Raw genomic sequence first — 21,187 nt, forward strand, 5'->3', positions numbered from 1 at the left:
TGTAGAGATTGTGAGGTGAATGGCTTTCAGATGAAATGGGTTTATGAAGGAGTTGCTAGGTCACAGGAAGCACGACTTTCAGACTGCTTTGTGAATTCGATTTCTTTAAAACTTAGGTTAATCTTAAGAATTTATCTCCTTTTCCCATTTATTTTTTTTTTTGGGGGGGGGAGTAAAGTTGGGAACGGTTCCCCACTTTGTTGTATTTCCACCCTTTCTGATAATGTAAGGAGAGATGATCGCATTACAAATTCTTTGTCAGGAATTTTCATAAGTTAAGAAGTGGGCGGGGCATCTCATTACCTCGGCCCACTAGCCAATGGTGGGGCGGTATGCAAATACAGTCCGTGATAGGCCCGCCTCGGTCAAAACAGTGAGCTCAGAAGCTTTGGAGCTTAGCTGTGCCTGAGCTCTGCGCTGCGACTGACAAACCGGCCCAGCCCGGGAGTCTCACTTTCATTTAGCACTGCACTCCATGGAGGGGCGGACACCCCAGTGCTTCATGCAGTCTAACTAGTGTGTCGGAAAACGGCTCAATTCACCGCTGCCGAGATGAAGTATAAGGTAAGAGAGTGCCTTTTACATAAGGTTTCGTGTGTGTGTGTGTGTGTGTGTGTGTGTGTGTGTGTGTGTGTTTCCTACTGTGACGACTCTGCAGAGAGCCCTGTGTGCCCGAGAGAGTTTTGAGATGGGTCTCAGTCACTGAGGTTGGCATACAAGCCAGCAGGCAGGACCCAGTCTCTGAGATCCACTCCCGGAGTTCACCGTACACCCGCGTCCATCTCCTCTGAAAATTTTGGAGACTTGGTCTTAGAGCCGGTCTGCAGCAGCCACGGTAGAGCAGAGGGTGTCTGACTTAAAGCGGAGCACGTATCAGCTCAAGTCTCCCGGCTCCCCCAGGCCTGGCCTCCACTGTCTGGGGGAGCCCGGGAGATGTAATGAGAGAGGGATCAGCACTGCTGAGTCTCCGGCTCCTGAAGCAGTTTCCAGCCTATGTTTTAAAGGTTTGGTCTGGGAAGCAGTTTGCCATGTGTACTGTTGGTGGGAGAGAGTAAAAGCCCCAGGTCCTACTATACAGCTGATGATGAAGAATTTTGACATCCTTGAATGATGTTGGTTGTAAGAACAAATGAGTGTTTGCCGATTTCTTGAAAACACTTTTATTGGCATTTGAATGGACTGAGGGTCTGAAGGCTGAGGCCAGTTTGTTGGCCCTGAAGTTTGCAGAGTGCCATAACACTGGCAGCATTTCCCCATGCATTTATACCATTGTTTGTGTGTTTATTCTTGGCAAAAGGATTATAACTTGCTCAGCATATCCCATTTTAAGTCGCCCCCCATTTAGGAGGCAAGCAGCTCCCAGGGACACTGCACCGAAGCAGGTGGCAATGAATAGGGTGTGAATTTTCCTTGGAGTATAAATATTTCTATTCCAGAATAGATACAACTCCTAGTGCTTTAAAAAAAAAGTGCTATTATTAAAATGAACTCTGGTCAGGTGGCTATGCGTTGGGATTGACAATTTTTATTATCTGTCTGACCTTCAGGACTGTGCTAGCTGGGAGCTACTTTGCTTTCTCTCTGAATTGTGTAGCTTCGGGCCCATCCTTTTTTAATGTGATGTTGTAAATACTTGGATCTGGCTAATAGCCACTAGCTATCCTTGGTGATAAATCTTTTGTTCAAAAGTTATAAATCTTACTCAAAGCTCTAAATCTACATGGTGAAAGCCTTTGCTTATAAAGTATGAGTTATAGTTCTTGAAATTTGGAGACACAGGTATCCGTTATCACTCTACTATCAGCTTTCCATTATCTGCCTCAATAGGAAAGATTAGAGGAATGGGTAATCTTAATATTTGACTTCAAGATGCAACCAGAAACAAGCCCTTTCATCTGACAGGAAAGTTCTCTAATGTCGTTCACCCCGTACAGCCACAGTTTCCTTATTCAGAGCAATGATAGGACTAGACATTGCTTAGCCTGCAGTGAGTATGCCCGCCCCCCCGCCCCGCCCCTGTTGCTGACCTTTAGTTCATAAAAATTGGCTTGCAGGGAAAAAAGAGAAACTATGTTCATACATTTATTATGGGAAAGTATAAATGACTGAAATTAACAAAGAGCGCTGCAATCTAGAGAGTGACAAAGTCTAAAGTCACTTTTATTCAGTGACCTCCTCATATTTTGTTTTACTCTGACGGAACGGAAAGAAAACATCATAGCAACAGATGATGTAACTTATGACTGGCGTTCACGGAGAACCCTGCCTCTCTGCCGGGTCTTACTAGTGTTGAATACCCTGCCAAGTGATGTAAAGACAGGATTTTTATTAGGTTGTGGACACTTTCACCAGATAAAAATACTGAGTTCTCCAACGGACCAGATGACAGGTTGACACCTTGGAATGACTACAAAATGAGCCAATAGCTGAAGCAATCTACTTTCCCTTTCTTATCAGCCTGTTTTCTCTCTAGTTAATAAGAGACAACTTTAAGGAGAGAATTTTGTAATTTTAAGTAGGAGATGACACAAAGGTAGAGGAGTGATAAATAACATTTCTTAAGACACCGTGACAATACAGCATTGTCATCTTTAATTCTCCCAATAACTCTATGAGGTGGGTATGATTATACTCATTTTCAAATGTGAAATTATGGTATAGAGAGGCTAAGCAATTTATCCAAAGCCACGCAGCTAAAAAGTGGTGGAGCTGAGATTTGAACCAAGACTATCTGGTCCCAGAACTTGTGACTTGAAATCACTATTAAAGAAAAAGAACCATTTGTGACTTCTCTAAGGTGTCCTGTGTGATTGTTGTTTTCTTCTCCCAGGAAATTTAAGACCATTTCATTGCAACTATTCCAGCAGGTTAGAGTCTTTGTTGTTGTTGTTGGGTTTGTTTTGTTTTTTGTTTTGTTTTGCTTTGCTTTTTTAGGCAGTATCTCCTCAAAGCAAAGTGAAATGTATGTTTCATAGTTACTTGTTTAATTTGAGCCACTTAGGCAGTAAAAAGCCAGATAATTATTAGAGTGTAAATTCCTGGAATCAGAAATTATCTTTTACACACTGTGTTGTGCTATACACTGTAAGTTAAGCACAGACTTAAAAATGGTCACTGAGAGATTTGTAATCCAGCCACTATAAGATTTTTTTTTAAACTAGATTATCTGGTTTGGCTACTTCAGGGATCGGTCCTAACTGGACAACAACCAAACCTGCACTCATTTTGCACTTACACAGCTCCAGGTCAGCCAGCTATGTATTTACAATAATCTTGAAATTGTGGAATGTCAGCTATTACTTTGGTAAACATTTTTGGTTAGCACCTACCTAGTCTATTTTTATTTCATTATATGGTTTTTTATTTGTTCTTAGGAAGACTGCAGTCACTCTCATATATACTCAATATTCCATTTATCTTAAAGGATTCAGTCTGAGGTTCTGTGGTGATAATTATGGGGGGAGGCGTTACTTACTAAGAGTTTTGCACAAGCCCCTCTGAATATAGAGCATGTTCTGAAGTGGGGGGAAGGGGCTGTGGCTTGCTCAGGGAAGGCTTTCCTCCTGAGGGTCTGGAGGTGGAGGTGAATGTGGCTGCTGTCTGCCAGGAGGTGATTGAAGGGCCAGTGCTCAGCTGTGTTTGAGCAGAGGCTGGAGACCGGCCCATTTTGTGCAGGCCCAGGCCTGGTCAGTGCTCTCAGCAGGCACTGCCTGTAGGAGCTCCAATGGCTGAGCAGCTTTTGTGGCTTTGCCAAATTTTTGAACACTATGTGCCTCCATTAAAATTCCAAATTATTTAGCTAATCTACCATTCAACAAATTCATTCTTAAATGTTTGGACTGAAGTTAGCGAAAAAAATAATTGAGGGTCTTCGATTTAGTCGATATGGTCATTTATGATTCCCAATTCTTTCCTTGCTTTGACATTTTGGTTTCATTTCTTTATTCTCTTCTAGATGATTCATTGTACCCAATTCAAATTAGAAATTCCCTCCCCCACACACACACTAGTACACACACTTTTAAATCTTATGTGAAATCTATAAATTTAAAAGCACTAAAAAGTGCTTTGAAAAATCCTCACTTAATGATTTGTTTTATATTATTTATTTATTTATTTATTGAGCAAACCATTTTTGGAGCTAAATGACTTACCTACACAGAGATGAAAGTCTTCGTAGAGCTGAAGATGTTCTGATAACACCAAATGTAGCAAGTTGCACAGTGTGAAACATACCAAGATGCCTTTAGCATCCTTTTCTTGCTGGGATATACATGGGTTGTCTTCTCAGAATTCATCAGTGGCTTCCTGTCTGCACCCCTCCCCCCAAGACTTCTAAAAACAACTTCCTCTCTACTTTTCAATCCCCTTTGCAAATTCCCTCCCCTTTTTTGTCCTCATTGTCTCTCATTTTTTCATTCAATCATTCCTTATGCTTTTCTAGTAGCTGACTTCTGTAGGGATTGCCTTCCCAATACATGCAGACGTGACATTCTCAAAGTGCACCCTCTTTTGACTCTGCTGTGGGGAATCTTTTGACTCTGCTGCTCCCTGATTCCTTTGCCGCTGTCTCCTTTCCATCTATGTGACTGGGTTAGTCTGTCATTTCCCACAGGTCAAGTCTCCTCATCCATCCTCCTCTCTATGAAGCAATCAAAAGCCCAAACCTTTGTCTCCTTGACTGTCCTATAATCCCTACAAATGGGCTTTTTCACCTCTGCCCTGCCTTGTTAGCACTACCTAACTTATTAACCCCTTTCCATCAAATTACTATCTAAATGATACCTGTAACTCACACAGGTTACCCACTGAAGCTGTCTGTCCAGCTTTTTCATTTTTTTGGAACCCTAACTGGGAAGCAAACCGGTGACCTTTCAATGCACAGGACAGCGCTCAACCAACTGAGCCACACTGGCCAGCGTCAGCTTTTTCTTTTTTAACATTCAGTGTTATTTTGTTTTAGTTTCAGGTGTAGGGGACTGTCCAGCTTTAAGTAAGCCCCATTGAACAAAAGAAATAAAGGATGACCTTTGTTTGTAGGTAGAGGCAGGTTGATAAACAGGTCGCTGAATAAAAAGTATGATCGAGAACCTGTTGCCTTGAGGCAGCAGGGCCTTGGTCTCATATATTCTTGTAGTAAAGACAAGATAGAGTGTGGGCTTTGAGGGAAGACATTACTTCCTGTGATTTAATGCTCTGTGCCCTTGGGCAAGGTCAGCTCTCTGAGCCTCTGTTTTCTTATCTGAAAATAGAGATATTAGCTGCCTCATTCTATTGTTCTAAGGCCTAAACAAGAGAATATATGAATATAAAATACTTACTATGACTCCTGGCGTGCAGTATGTAGACCAGTGATGGCAAACCTTTTGAGCTCGGCGTGTCAGCATTTTGAAAAACCCTAACTTAACTCTGGTGCCGTGTCACATATAGAAATTTTTTGATATTTGCAACCATAGTAAAACAAAGATTTATATTTTTGATATATATTTTATATTTAAATGCCATTTAACAAAGAAAAATCAACCAAAAAAATGAGTTCGCGTGTCACCTCTGACACGCGTGTCATAGGTTCGCCATCACTGATGTAGACAATGCCAGTCGGCTCCAGCTCTCCTCATAGAGTAGATGCTCAATAGATGTTGAAAGAATAGTGTGGCCTCAAGGCTTGGTGACAGGATTATGTCAAATCCCAGTTACTAGGTTAAGATGGTTGAGTATTGTTGAGTATTCCATAGGCCTGGATGTATGGTGTAGAGACACAAATACCACACATAGAAAATTACCAGCACACTTATGTACCCTCTTACTAATATATTAATGACTTGGTATCTTCACTGCTATTAATAACATTTGATCTTCCTGTAATTACAGGACCTTGATCATAGTACATACTCAACAAATATTGAATGGAATGTTGAGTTACATAAAATACTTATACAAATAGCCATTAAAAATGTCTTAATGCTATATGGCATAGTGGAAAGAACATGGGCTTAGTTTCAGATACCACTTTGGTTACTTTCTAACAATATACAGGCAAGCTACTTCAGCCTCTGTTTCCTCATTTATAAAAATGGGATTTATCAAATACCTGTCTTATCAGATAACTGTAAGGAAGTAAGATATGAAAATCTTTTTCAGCTTTTAGCTCATAGTAAGCATTTAAAAATAGTAGCTATTATGGTGCATTATAAGATATATATACACAGATATATAGATATACAAATAAAATTTTTATATAGATAAAAATTTAAGAGGAAACATCACAAGAATTATTTTCCCAAAACAAAAATATTAGTGAGGAAAAGAAAAAATCACCACTTTAAAAAAAAAATCAAAGGTGAAATGCAAAGGTGGTGAGTTGCTGGCTACAGAAATTCACAATAAACTCTATCCCTATCCTATCACAGTCAACTAGTGCGAGTTTATGGAAAGTAAGAGATCTTGGTTATCTATTTTTAGATCCCTTTTAGGGTTAGAAAGAAACCTGAACAAATTGGTTTCAAATGCCAGTCGCTGGGACCATAGCATTGCTCTGCAGTAACATATAGACTTAATTATCAAGCCTCCTTGCCAAGATAAACAAACAGGGCCACTGGGAAGAAATACTATATTTCCAACTTAAAATGCCAGAGAAGAGCTGCTGGTTTCCTAGGCAATGGATGATTGCAAAGACAATGAGCTTGGAAAGGGGACCCCTCCCCCAAAAAAACTGTTTATACTTTGTCAACAACACCCGCCTCCATCTTATTTACTTTGAACATTCCAGTCATCTCCCTGCGGTAATTCGTACTGGTTAATGAGGACTCTGCACGCTGGGGAACATGACAGCCTCCCTGCAAGCCTGTCTTCCCGAGGAATCTTCATTTCTAGATAAATGGCCTTGTTGGTGACCTTTTCCACCCTCCACTAGAACTAGTTTTAGAGGACAATGTGATCCAGGTGGACTGAAGCCTGGACTTTAAGGAAGACAGAACAGGCACTCTAGAAAATATGAGTAGTGATGACGTATGACAGTGATTTTTCCTGGTTAAGGTAGGGGGTGGGGCAGCTGATTATAGAAATATGAAAATTGCCATAGGAATGTTTTCAGTATATGCCTGGGCCCCACCATGGGTTGCTAAATGCCACTTTATTCTTTAAAAAGAGCTAGTCCCTTTCCCGCTTCCCACGCCCGCCCCCCCCCCGCCCCGCCCCCACCTACCTCCCCAACCATTAATGGTGCTAAATAGTGTTGAAATAGGTGATTCATGATCCTTATTCAAAGGCTGGGCCCACTGATTTGGGGGTGTCTTATTTCTTTGTAAATCTTGGTGTTTATGCTGCAAATGAGAATTCCTCCTGATAGTTCTGATATGCCAAGGTCATCGTTATGTTACCAAAAAGGTTCCTTATGTGGAATGTTGATGTTTATGCTTACCAGAAATAAAGATTGAGCAACCATGAATATGTAAAAGTGCAAACATCGCACAAAAATGTTTGATAGCTCCTTTTGAATTTAATTCCTTTCTTTACTCTTCACATGTGCAGGGGAGGATTATTTGTGAAACTTAATAGAAAGTTGCAGCAACCAAAAGGCATATAAGGTTAAGATTTGAACCAGATCTTTCTATTTATTAAAGCAATATGTACTTAGGCCAGATGATGTGTCTGTCATTCATTTTTCCCCATTTTCCTTTAGTTATGTGGAAACCCTATGCTATCTCTTTTGCAAATTAGCGTTAATCTCATTGATTTGTGGTAGTTTGAAACTTAGTGTTTCACCCCATCCCATCCCCAAGAGATGTGGCTGAATCCTGTAGGCTTTTCTGTCCCCAGACTCTGCACTCCACTGAAAGAATGAGCTTGAATACCCCAGGCCCCAGCTCCCAACCCCCAATATTCATAAGAAGCACGCTGGGAAGGCAGTAAAGTGGACTTACAGACACTCTGGGCTTCTTGGCATTCAGAGTCTTTAGTATCTAACAGTACGTTAGTAATCTGTCAATGAGTTTTTTGGGGTGTGTGTGTGTGTGTGTGTGTGTGTGTTACTAATCTTTTGTGGTGTGACTTAGAGTTTGGCAGAAAATGAGTTGATGGACCAGCAGGATTTCAGTACTATCACAACATTATTGGCATAGAAGCATTTTGAGGTCCTCTTTCCCTTGAGTGCTCCCCTGGGATAGAACTTCCATGTTATTCTTTGATTCTCCAACCTTTTCACTCAGAGCTAAGTGTGATGAACACACCCTTGAGTGGGGGTCAGGGGAGACAACAATAGGAATACAGTTAGCCCAACAGCATTCTTTCTCTTAATAACCCCATTCACTGTGAAGCTGGAATTGCACACAGTCTCAGAGAGGCCCAATGCCTCTGGAATATATCTCATTTCCTTGTAAAGATCATCTTGTCATTTAGAGAACATGTCCATTGACTGAATCAAAGACTCTTATCAGTACCTATGTATCTTTTTTTCTCTCAAATCCTAAACTCAACCAAGGCAGACCTGTTAGCAAGGTATGTACTTGCACACCTATCTTTTATTTTTAGTTTAAAATATATGTAATTTCTGTGGGTATGTATCCATGTTTCAAAAACCCTAAAAATGGGACATATGGTCTGACAATGGGAAGGATATTTGAAACTGGGACTGTCTTGGGAAGTTGAGGAACACATGGTCACTCTAGACCATCAACATGAGCTGCTCTGGCCATCAGTCAACTGTCAAGAGCGTTATCTCTTTTCCCTTATGTTAGCCTCTTGACAGCTTCTTTTATCTAAGAAGCTTTTTTAAAAAGTGGATGCAAGCAAATTTTTTTACATTTACTTGTAACAAGGTGGTCCTTTTCTTTTTTCTTGCAGAAATAGGCATCTTTGGAAATGATGGAAAGCCTACTTTGCAGTGTGGGCTTGTGCAGAGAGCACCTGAGAGCATTAAGCAGCAGGGGATTGTATTTCAGTTGTTCTTGTTTCAAACCTGGTGAGGTAGCTCTGAGCCTCATAGCCTGCAGCGTCTGCCCAAGCCTCCTGCTCCCTTATTAAGATCTTAATTACAGACGCAGCTTACTTCATTGCTGGAGGGAAAGAATTTAGTTTCTCTGAACTGTGTCTGTTTTTTGGTGTGGCAGGTGTAATCATGATGAGATCATTGCTGGTTTATTTTCTTTTCCTGGAGGAATTTTTTTTTGAGGAGGAGGAGTACAGTTCTTAAGACAATTTCATGAGCTCATAATGGTGCAGTAATAACTGTGCTGTGCTTTTATAGAGACCCTTTCTTATGAAGAAATCAGCGTTTTGCATATATAATTTCATGTCTCCTCCTAATATTATTATAAAGAACTTGTTCATTATCCCCATTTTGAAGATGGGGGAAACAGAGGCACAAAAGGCAGTGTGATTTTGTTGTCATTAGTCTTCCAATATGAGGACCAAGACTTGGCTGTTAATTCAGTTTAGTGTCCATTCCTCTGTCCAGGGTTTCTCATCATCGGCACTAGGGACATTTAGGGCTGGATAAGTCTTTGTTGTGGGGGACTGTCCTGTGTCTTGCAGGGTGTTTGCCAGTGTCCCTGGCCTCTGCCCACTAGTACCACACACACACACACACCAAAAATGTCTCCTAACATTGCTAAATGTCACCTGGGAAGACAAAATCCCTTCTAGTTAAGAATCACTGGTCTAGCCCTGGCCGGTTTGGCTCAGTGAATAGAGCGTCGGCCTACGGACTGAAAGGTCCTGGGTTTGATTCTGGTCAGGGGCATGTGCCTTGGTTGCGGGCACATCCCCAGTGGGGGATGTTCAGGAGGCAGCTGATCGATGTCTCTAACTCTCTATCCCTCTCCCCTCCTCTCTGTAAAGAAAATCAATAAAATATATTAAAAAAATAAAAAGAATCACTGGTCTAATCTTCCCGACTTTCATCTGCTTAAAAATAGTTGCCTTACTGGTTTGATGTGATAGAAGCACAAAAATACAATCGTAGAACTGTTTGCCATAATTTTATCATGACCAAGGCTGAGCTTTATGTAACAGGACCGAACCAAAAGGAAACTTCCCATTATATGCTTAGCACCAATTTGTTGAGCAAATACCTCAAAATACTAAGAAGCAGAAGGTCTCCCTCAGGTCACATGTAAAACCATCAGGCCATGGAAGACAGAGTTCAGAGAATTAAGTTTGCCATAGAGACAGTCTGATATATATATATATATAATATGTATATATATTTGATATATATATATATATTGTTGATATATATATAGTTGATATATATATATATATATATATATATATATATATATATATATACTGGTGTATATCTACATGTGGGAGCTTATCTGTATACCTAGCCATTGAACAATGCATTTGGACGTTTTTCCTATCCACATGTGGGAGCTTATCTGTATACCTAGCCATTGAACAATGCATTTGGACGTTTTTCCTATCCCATTTGCTCCTATCATCTTTCTCCCTCTTCTAGTTGAGAAGCTGCAGTATCTAAAATTCTTTCTTGAAACACCTCTGAAGTTGCAATGGTGACAGCATGTGATTGCAACACCCTCTCAGCCACGTGTGCCGATCCATGTTTTAAAACTCTGAGGACCTCACAAGTGGGATACTAGCAATCAGGCTCCAAACCTAGGTCAGGGATATCTAAAAGAGTTCCAGTGAGCGTTGGCATCCAAGTTACATCACTTGGGTTCTGGCTGGGAAACAGGCAACGGTTGCCAGGATGTGTATGTATTGGTACTGGTATTGTATATAGATATTGCTACTGTATCATATTATACTTAGACTAGAGGCCAGATGCACAAAGATTTGTGCAAGAGTAGGCCTTCCTTCCCCCGGCTGCTGGCACCGGCTTCCCTCTGGCACCCAGAACTGGGGCTGCTTTGCTCTGGCCGCTGCCAGGCACCCACCCAGGACCCAGGCTGCTTTGCTCCGGCCACCGCTGCCACCCACCCGGTTCCCCGTGGTTCCCCGTCCTGTCATTACGGCGTTATGGCGTTATGGCCACAGGCCTTTTATAATATAGAATATAAATTAAGACTTTGGGGGCTGCATACCTTGGTGCAAATACTTTATTAGGTGTTATAACTTGTGTGTTTTGACTTCTGAGAAATGATGTGAGTTTTGAAAATATACTATAATGGAGTGGAGTCTCCTATTCCTTTATACAATTCTCATTTCACTTCCCTAAGTACCTGGAGGTTGGAGGGATTTGTCTAGACAGGCAGATAGATGTGATCCGGTGCCAACACTGTCATGTTGGCTGAAATCCAGATGGTTGTTTTATTGTTAATAAAACCTATCTTTTGGGTGAGTGGGTGTCAGGCCTTCATCATTATATGGCGCCTGTCAGATTTATCTAGGGACAGAACCCTGAAAAGAGTTTGTGCCTGCCTCATGTTTTTGATCCTTTGCCAATAAACTATGCTTAAATCTATCAAAACCAGGCAACCTGGGACAAATGCTTATAAATTCCAAGGCTTACTAGCAACAGAACTAAATTCAAGATGGAAAAGGTTCTCAGGAAGCACATCTTGGTCCAGTGGGAAAAAAATCCTAGGTTAAGAGGGGACCCAGATGCTATTTCTGGCTCTGCGGCTAATCTAATAGAAGACCCTCTGGGTTGTAAAACAAGAAGATTGGGTTAAAATGATCTCTAAGATCCCTTCTTTGTCTGAAATTCTAGTCTAGTTGGTTCTGGTCAAGCTGTGGGTAACTTCTGGTTCCAATACTCACAGAAACCTTGGTGTCTGTCCACCTTCTTTAAGACACTCAGGAGTTGCTTAGATTAATCGCAAAGACCACAGAAGAGTGGGGAATTGAGCTCTTAAAGATACATACATTATTTATGATTTTTCTCAAATACTTTCATCAATCAAATTCATCCTCCATGACTGACCAAGAAATAATAGAAGGGGACTATGACGTCACACACATACACTCACACGTGCATACCAACCTACCAGTCCATTTGTCATTATTTTTACATGAAAGAGAGAATTTGCTCTGGGCTCTTGTTGGTTTCCTGATAAACAAATCTCAGCATATGAATGTTTCTGTCCTGTATCAACCTTAAATCAAGGGAGAATAGATGACATTAGTTCCAGGGCAGGAAAGGAAAGGATCCCAGCATTTAAAGAAACACTTTTTAAATATCACATCTCTGCTGTCTATATCATGTTACCAAATCTGGCCAGACAGGTATTTCTTTCTGAAATCTAAATATCTAAATTTACCAAAAAAAATCAGATCTTCTCACCAACTCTTAAGAAGCAGTGTCACTTGGGCATATGAACCACCAAAGTAATGCTGGGTTCTGAATGCTCCCTCATTGAATAGAAACAGGTCAATATGGAAGAGATGTTAGATTCCCAAACCTGGGAGCCTTATGGGCCATCACACACAGGGTGCACTCCATCCGTGCATGTGGGGGCTGTTGCATGTCAAAGAGTATTTTGGAGAGTCGACTGTCTGATGTCACATTTTTAAAGTATCTCCCACTCAGAAATGCACAAAGAGAATGCTATGGATGCAGTTCACAAGACTGGCAATCTAAGAAAACTTAAGGACTTGTGGCAGAGTAAATGACATGAAGAATCAGAGAGGGTCCAAGGTACCCAGATACACTTTGTATCCATCAGAGGAATTTAGAAGCACTTTCCAGAAAATAAAAACCATTGGCTGAAATGTGGTCTAGGTGCCAGAACAGTCTTTGGTGGCAATATTGGATGCTCCTCACGTAATCAGCAGCACAAGGGACTCATGGGGCCAAAGAGGATTCTGCTGCTGCCTTTCTGTGACTAGTTCAGATCACATGATGAAAGTGTGTCAAATTGCGATTGATAAATATTGCTGAGAAACCACTTGGATGTGCTGTGTACCACATCTTCTAACTCCTGAACTTGGAAGCTTTGTGTCTACTACTTAACAATCTCAAGAAAATTGTTAATTCCACATCCCAGATCATCCAATGAAAGAACCCAGGTGTAAACCAAGTATTCCAAGAAGCGAAATCCAGGCACTTGTAGATATCCATATGTTCTGACCACGACTGTTTCTTTCTTTTGGGAAACCCCACTTCCCCGATATCCTAAAGGTGATGGTGGGCGGAAGTCAAAGTGGTTTGACGACCCTCAGCCTGAAGCTGACTTTTGTCAGCAGGCACAAAAGCACATAAGCCTTTCTCTTCCCCTGTGTCCCCAGACTGACCTTGATGCTCATCCTTCAGCCACTTCCTTTAGAACTTATTTCCTTGACGATGGCCGTTTCCTTCTGTACTGTGTCTGTTTCTCACGATCTGGCCTACCCAAAGTGTGTGTGTGTGTGTGTGTGTGTGTGTGTGTGTGTGTGTGAACGCGGGCGCGCATGCTGCATGCCCTGCCAGATCCCAAGGCTAAAGTTTAGGGGGTTGGGTACAGGAAAGTCATGTTGTTGAGAATGTGGCAGCCCTGAGGCTGTGGCAGGAGCTCCTACATGATAAATATAGAATAAAGTAAAAATAATAAGAGGAAGCTGGGCCATTGATGATGCTATCAGTGCTAGTGGGGTGACACACCAGCCATTGTGTCTAATTTCTCTTCAAAGAACAGCATGAATGGTCATGGAAATTATAAGTCACACCTCTCTGTATTTGGAATAGCAGATAGTTTCCCTGGCAGTAGGAGTAATAAGCTTTCTTGACATTTCGATAGCAGTGAGGGGAAAAAAGGCAGGGAAGAGTGGGGGATGATGTGGGAGTTACCATGTGACCTACAGCTAGCTCTCTGTACCCGCTGTTCTGGCTAGTTGTATAGTATTTTCTTCCCACTCCTTAGGCATAGCTTGGGAACCAGGAACAGCAGAAACCAAATGTTCTGGCAAAGTATGAATGTGCTCAGTCACCTGCTGCCAGATGTGGGTTGCTACATTGAAGGGAGAAAGGCTCTTATAGAAAACATTGTATTTGATCTGGCTGGGATGGTCAGTTCCTCTTGGCCTTCCTGTTTGCTCAGTGGTTGTGGACACTAGATTCAGGCTCCCCATCTACTTCATTATCCTGTTTTAATAGGGAGGGGCAGGCAATTTCCTGCTTGCTGTCTCCCACATTCTCTGGCTGTGAGGCTTGGTGACTTGGACACACCACTTATCTCTCTGTCCCATTAGTTTACCTTCCCATGTTCATCTGGAAATTTTGACCAAATATCATGCTGATCTCTCTAAAAAAGAATTTTACCCTCTCTGTAGAGAACCAAGAAATCCAATCCAGAACCAGTTTCAATTTAGACATCTAATGAGTGTGTATTTTGTTTCAGACACTGGGCTATAAAGTTCTGAAAATGCCAAAGCAATAAGACAGTCTCCCTGGACTTTAAGGAGCTTCCAATCTTGAATGGGTTAATACAAGTTATACAGTAAGAACTACCATTACAGAAAACTGGGAAGAGACACGATTAGATAGGTTTTGTTAAGGTAACTATTCTGGTTAGGTGGAAGATAGATTTTGAGGTGGGAAGACCACCTCAAATGCAAGAAAACCATTGGGAAGCAATTGCCTTACTCCCCCCAAAAGTTGCTGAGGGCCTGAACTAGGAGTGGCAGTGAGAGGGGGAAAGAGGGTCCAAGCTGATTGGGTGTCAGGTTGTGAAGACACTCAGATCTCAGAGGTTTTCAGCTGCGTGCATAATGTTAACTAAGATAAAGCAGGAGAACGGGAATTTTGCACTTGTTAATGTTGAAATAAAGAACCCATTAGACAATTGGAAATGTGGGATTGGCATGCAGAACAAATATCTGGGCTGGAGCTCTGGATCTGAGTGCTATCTGTGTTTAGATACCACCACCATGGATGAGATTGCCTGTAGGGAGCGAGACAAGTGCCAAGGAGACATCCCTTTGGAATATAACCACTTAAGGAATGAGCCAAATTTTTTTTAGCCTGTGAATGAAAGGAAGGTGAGTGGTCATGAGAACAAGAGAAGAGAGAGAGAAGTAGAAGCCAGAATAGTTTCAAGAAATATTGGGATGGGGATCCATGTGAGAGGCTGCTACAATTAGGGTCCCCTCAAACAGGATTTATGACCCTAAAGGCCAATTAGAATCCTGATTAGAGCCACAACTTCTGTAGCATATGTATTTGACTGGATTCAATGCTGTCCTAATTCTGGAGCTGGAGACAGAAAGCCTGAATTCTTGTCCCAGCTCCATGACCTTCTTGCCAGGTGACTTTAGCAAATCATTAACTTCTTGAACCTCGTTTTTCTCATTTATAAAGTGACAGAGTTTGACTGTAGTTGTTTAAAGCTCCTCTGGCTTTCAAGTTCTGTGCCCCACTGTTTGGTGCTTTGCCAAGCTCAAGCTGCACTTCTAACTGCCAGCCTCTGGAGACTAACCATCCAACTAGATACAGAATTGTATAGCTCTCTTATCTCTCCTTGAGTTGTTTCTGTGTTGACCTTTCCTGTCATGGAGGTAAATATGGGGTGGGTGGGGGCAAGAAAGAGTAGGTCTGCCTTTCCTGGGTTATTATTCTAAGATACTCAGATAACCACCTTCTGACTTTGTGGCTTTACGGACTCATACCTTTGCACTGAAGGGGAGAGGGTTTCCCCACCTTCGCCTAGGTAGCAGATTAAACTCTTAATTCACCTATTTATAAATTGCATGTGCTCTTTTGAATGAGATTATTTGTGTTCCGGCTGAAGTTAATTTTGCTGTTATCATCTTACTGAACTCCTGCCCTAGCACACCAAGTATTTTCAAAAGCCAAGCCCTTATCCATGTTCCCTCCCTTTTTGATGGGTTGTACTCTGCTAGAATCTAATAATACTTATTCAAAATTTGCCCAGTAATATCATTGTATTAGTATTAGTATTTTGCCTTAGAAGGTCTCCTGAATGCAACAAGCAGTTTCATTATTGCTGCTTATAGGCAGATACTCAACAAGAGGTTGCAATGCCTAGAGCTCATTATTAATTCAAAGCATTATTGTTTTTAAGAGATGGTTCTCCTAAATGTAACTGTGAGCAAGGGAAATATCAGATATGTATATATAGTAGCATCATTAGAATCGGACCAGTCTTTGACAGAGAACTGAGAGGAGGCGAACAGGATAGGGAGCCCAAGGCCAAAGTGCCATCCAGCAAATTAAATAGTCATAGTAACTTTCTAAGTCTCGGTCAGTGTTAAAGTACTTGACTTGAATTACCTCATTTAATCCTCATGGCAAATCCATGAGGTGGGTGCTGTTATTCACATCCTCATTTTATAGATGAGGAAGCTGAGGCACAAGGGGAGAGGTAGTCTGCCCAAGTTACACAGTTAGGACACCAAATCCCAAGAATCTATTTATAGACCTGACAAGAAGAATTGGTCATCTTTAGAACTTTACTGAATGAAATATAGTGGAATTGAGCCCAGTCAGGAGGACACTGTGTAGTAGAGCTAAGGTGGCTTAGAGTTCTGGAGAGAGAATTGAACTGATACCACAGTTCTCCTCTCATCTGAGACACCAACCGTGTGGCCTCAGGCAAATGATAAACTCCCCCGCCCCGGCCCCGCTCTCCCCAGACCTGTTTCCTTGTCTGTATAACAGGGAGGATGGGTCCAGGTGTCTCTAAAGTTCTCTGTAGCTGGAATCTTTTGTTTGGGAGAGTGGCTGGGTGTAGACGTTGGCTCTCTGTAGCTTGCATAGACATTAAATATTTCACTCCTATTCAACCAAGACTAAGAATATCTATCCATGTGTGAGTTGTCAAGCTAGCAATGGGGTGCCTAGCACTAACAGCCATGCCAAACTCTCTCTAAGTCCATTTCTCCATAGGCAGTAGGGAGGACTGCTTTGGAAATCATGGACAACTAATCAGGAGAATTCACCCAGGCAGCTACATTAGCAAGGACAATAGGCTCTGAAAGTATTCCCAGAGAAGCAGCTCTTGGGGCACATCTAGAAACATTAGCGTGCTGCTTACCAGTTGGTGGGAAGGTCACTGGGACAGGAGACAAACCATCCAGAACACCCTCACACAGGGACTTCGGCCTGCCTCTGATCACGCATGGTCTGTGCTCTACTTCAGTGCTTCATGAATCCCATGGCAGGGCCAACTCCCGAAGCCTCAACTTACTTACTTTTTCATGCTGATTAAGTCTGTAGCCTTCTGCCTTTCTATTGTTTTCTGTTTCTTTTCTTTCCTTGCTTTGAAGCCAATATAATTGCACAGCTATCCACCCTCAGTTCCCGTAGAACTGGCCCCTACTCTTTACCACTTCTGATTTCATCTTGGGGCCTCCTTACCAGCCATTCCCAGTTGTTGAATGGGCCCTGGAAAAAGGAACAGAGATTTAGGGTCAGCTCTCTACCTGTTCTATAATTTCAGTCCACTCTGGGAAGTAATTTTCCTCAAATCATTTTGGTACAAACAACCAGAATTCTGTCTTCTGTAATCTATGACTTTTCTTTTAAACTACAGAACATCCGAAAGATGGAAGAAGAGAAACAGAAGAGATATTGAGATTAGGACACATTCTTAAATGGCTCCTCAAAACAGAATAAAATAATGCATGATTCTGTCTTTATTAAATGAACTTTTAATTGTTGAAAGGAACCCAAAGCTTCCTAGAATATAAATACTAAGTAAAGCGTTCACCTGGAACACAAACCCCTTAGTTTCCCTTTGGCTTCCTTCACTGCTCACCTGGGTACATTAACTTCCTGGAGTTCAAAACTTTCAGGAACAGACTTTAACCTTATCCTTAAAGAGCATCACTAGGCTTCCTGGTACTGACCACTATGGCCTTATATCCTTTTCTTAGGTTAAGTAGTTGTACTGACTAAGGAGTTTGGTGAACAGAGTAAACATAGGACCCCATCTCAACCACCAACCAGAGGGGAGATCCCTTATAGAGCACAGCCGCTCCATAGTGGAGAACCAGCACACAGAGCAAGGCCTGCGGCTATGGGGCACCGTACACGGGGAGATGATTAATGTGTGTCAGTTATAAAGGAATGCAAAGCATGAAACTCAAAGATCAAGTCCACATTTCTAGAGAAGAAAACAGGGCACAGAAGTCCAAACAACAACCTCAAATTCCACTATTGTGTAAAGTCACAAACATGTTCCATCCCTTCGGCAGCCCTTCCTCCCACAAATGGTCATCATTGCAGCAATTTCTAGTGCATCCAGACATTTTCGTGGAGCTCTAGAGGGATCACTTTTAGTTTTCTGAGTGCTTGCAGTGAATTTACAACGCTCCCCGGCTCCTCTGTGCGCCGGGAAGGAGCAGGCATGTGGTGATGGCTGCCATCATGCTGCGAAACATTGCTAACGCCAAGAAATGAAATCTTTGGAGCCTTTGAAAGGCTTCCAAGAATGTCAGCACGTACTGCCTGCCCACTCTCTGCTGAATGCCTACTTTGGCTGTCTGCTTAGTACTGAATGTACCAGACAGGCCTTCATACAAAGAGAGAAAGTGTTTCAGGCCCCTGAAAGGGAAAGGCACAGCCTTTCTGATGTGAATGGCGAGACTCAAGGAAATAGTGGCACGGTGAGGAGGAGCTTTCAGGAAAGGTATGAATAAAAGACCAAAAGAGAAAGAAATGGTATCTACCCACGTGTGAGACATTCTTTGTAGCTCCCCGCCATCTAATCTGGAGATGCAAATACTGTCACACTGTGCTCCATGCTTGATGGATCATGGAGAAATGCTTGCTTGGAGATTCTCCCGTATCCAAGGACCTTGTGATCAACTGAGAATGAGAATTTGTAAGCGCTGCCAAGGCATGTATAAGTGTACTTTTGTTTCCATTTTAACTCCGAATATAAATGCCATTCATACTGTTGGTTTTTAGGGATGTTCTTTAACTCTTTATGAAAAAATTGAGAAATGTCAGTTGTAGTATATCTGAATATCTTGGAATATTTTCCTTCCTAAGCTGGATTTGGGAGAGGAAGAAAAATGTTTTGTATAGGGAACCATCCTCTGACTCTTTAACAGAGCTGCTCATAATTCCTTGGCACGGCATCGGCTGCGAGAGGAAAGAGCTCTTGTGGTGTTCTGAGCCTTTCCAAGGAGGCAGTCTGATGTCATTGGTGGCAGACGCAGAATGTATGTATCTGTCTTTTGTCTGCACCATCTGTTTTTCTCCTTGCAGGCAATCGTTTGGATTTATTCTTCTCTTCTTTCCAGGAGGTGTGCCTCTCCATAGGAGCATGAGCTTTAGGTGTTAAAGGGACTAAGCTACTATTCTAACATGATTCCCCTCTGTTCTTTCCTTCCTAGAATCTTATGGCAAGAGCCTTATATGACAATGTCCCAGAGTGTGCTGAGGAGCTGGCCTTCCGCAAGGGAGAGATCCTGACTGTCATAGAGCAGAACACAGGAGGACTGGAAGGATGGTGGCTCTGCTCCTTACACGGTCGGCAAGGGATTGTCCCAGGCAACCGGGTGAAGCTTCTCATTGGCCCAGTACAGGAGACCTCCTCCAGTCAGGACCAGCCTACTTCTGGACTGATGCACCAGACCTTTGGCCAACAGAAGCTCTATCAAGTGCCAAACCCACAAGGTGCTCCTCGAGACATCATCTACCAAGTACCACCTTCCTACCAAAATCAGGGAATTTATCAAGTACCCACTGGCCATGGTACCCAGGAACAAGATGTGTATCAAGTACCACCGTCAGTGCAAAGAGGCATTGGAGGGGCTAATGGTCCCCACTTAAGTAAAAAGGTGAGTGAGCAACTGACTGGATTTTTATTCCAATTTATTTTTTTCCACTGCACTCAGAGTAATAGAAATGTTCCCAAAATAAGAACTTGACCCTTCCAAGAAGTAAGTATGTCTTCCAAGCGGTAAGTATATCTAAATACCCTAGCTCAGCATTATTTTTGCATCATTTTTTTCATTCATTGGTCAGCAAAACTTTTTTGAATTCCTACTATGTGCCAACTATTGTTGATCCAAAGGATCATGGATTCCTGTGCCATTCCAGGGCATACTGGATCATTAAGTTGTTTCCATCTTTCTGATAGATCTGCTTTTAGACCTAGGTTCTGCACTCAAATAGTTTCTAGTCTTTCTGTTTCTTCCCTAAGTGGTACAAGGCATCAAATTTTTGTACAAGCTCAGTGAGGCAGCAAGGACCCTCCTTTCACCAAAAGCTGAGTCATGACCCTATTGGCCTGGCACACAAAGAGCCCACTAGAAGTAGAGGAAGCAAGGAAGCTGGGAGTGGGTCATGCCAACCAACTTGTTCCGCAGTTACTGGCTTACAGTTTGATTCATTTAAAACACAGAGATACTTGTATTTAGAAAGGAGTCATCCTCTTATCCTTCAAGTGATTCCCATAATAATGCCTGAGCCAGTGGGTGAAAAGAGTGGAGCTAGAATATTTAGAAAGACATCATGTTAAAAAGAAAATAAAAGAAAGGGAAGGAATGACCTCATCAGCACTTTATATAATTCCAATGTGATAACAATTTGAGATAAATAGAAACGTGTTAACTGAATGACTTTTAAGCATCTAGTGTAGTTGTTATTCTTATGATGCAGTGACGAATTAAAAAGTGAGCCAAACCTTCATGATGCTTACATTGTAGTGTGTGACATAAGCAGACACTGTACTGTCAGTGCTGGGAAGGAAATAATGTCAGTGAGCTTATAAGGATAACAGCCAACACCAAGATGCTGCTGCTTACCTGAGTGTTAGAGGGAGGGCTTTTCTCTTTTGTTTACTGGCAAATTCCAAAGGTCTACAGGGGGTCCAGTGAGGTTGGTATTAAGAATGGGCAAACTTAATGGAATAAGAAAAGACCTCTGAATTACAAGAGGAAAGATGCAGCTCTCTATGCCAAAAAGATCTTGTTGACTCTGAGAACACTACAGGCACAGGTGTCCTGCCTCAAGAAAATCTAATTCAAAGTCTGAATTTACAAATCCATATAAATTAGAGAATATCTATTTGCATGATAATGGAATCCTCTGTTGAAAAAAATAGGGGGGAGGGGATTTACAGTTGGATTCTTAAATAACAACGCCACAAATGAATCTTAATCACCTTCTAACACATAAAGTATGTCTCACAAAACACTTCTCAAGAACATGTGTTGCCTAAGCCCGGTGGGTGGTGGGTGTACATTAGGAGGAATTCCTCAAGAAGTGGTAAACAGCTTTCTGACTAGCGTTGCCCAAGACAATGATTCCTGTCTGCAGAGGATAGACTGGCCA

The 21,187-nt window shown here is 41.9% G+C and overlaps 1 protein-coding gene across 1 annotated transcript in view; it reads left to right on the forward strand.

Annotated features, from left to right (window-relative positions):
* Positions 1-374: 374 nt before the first annotated feature.
* Positions 375-21,187, forward strand: part of NEDD9 (neural precursor cell expressed, developmentally down-regulated 9) — a 43,983-nt gene continuing 23,170 nt past the window's right edge. Inside the window, exons 1-2 of the mRNA XM_006092922.3 lie at positions 375-564; positions 19,243-19,689. Coding sequence (XP_006092984.1) covers positions 553-564; positions 19,243-19,689 — 459 coding nt within the window. The 5' untranslated portion in view covers positions 375-552. The remainder of the gene's footprint in view (positions 565-19,242; positions 19,690-21,187) is intronic.

Source organism: Myotis lucifugus, unplaced genomic scaffold (assembly GCF_000147115.1).
Source record: "Myotis lucifugus unplaced genomic scaffold, Myoluc2.0 scaffold_107, whole genome shotgun sequence".
Classification (NCBI taxonomy): Eukaryota; Metazoa; Chordata; class Mammalia; order Chiroptera; family Vespertilionidae; genus Myotis; species Myotis lucifugus.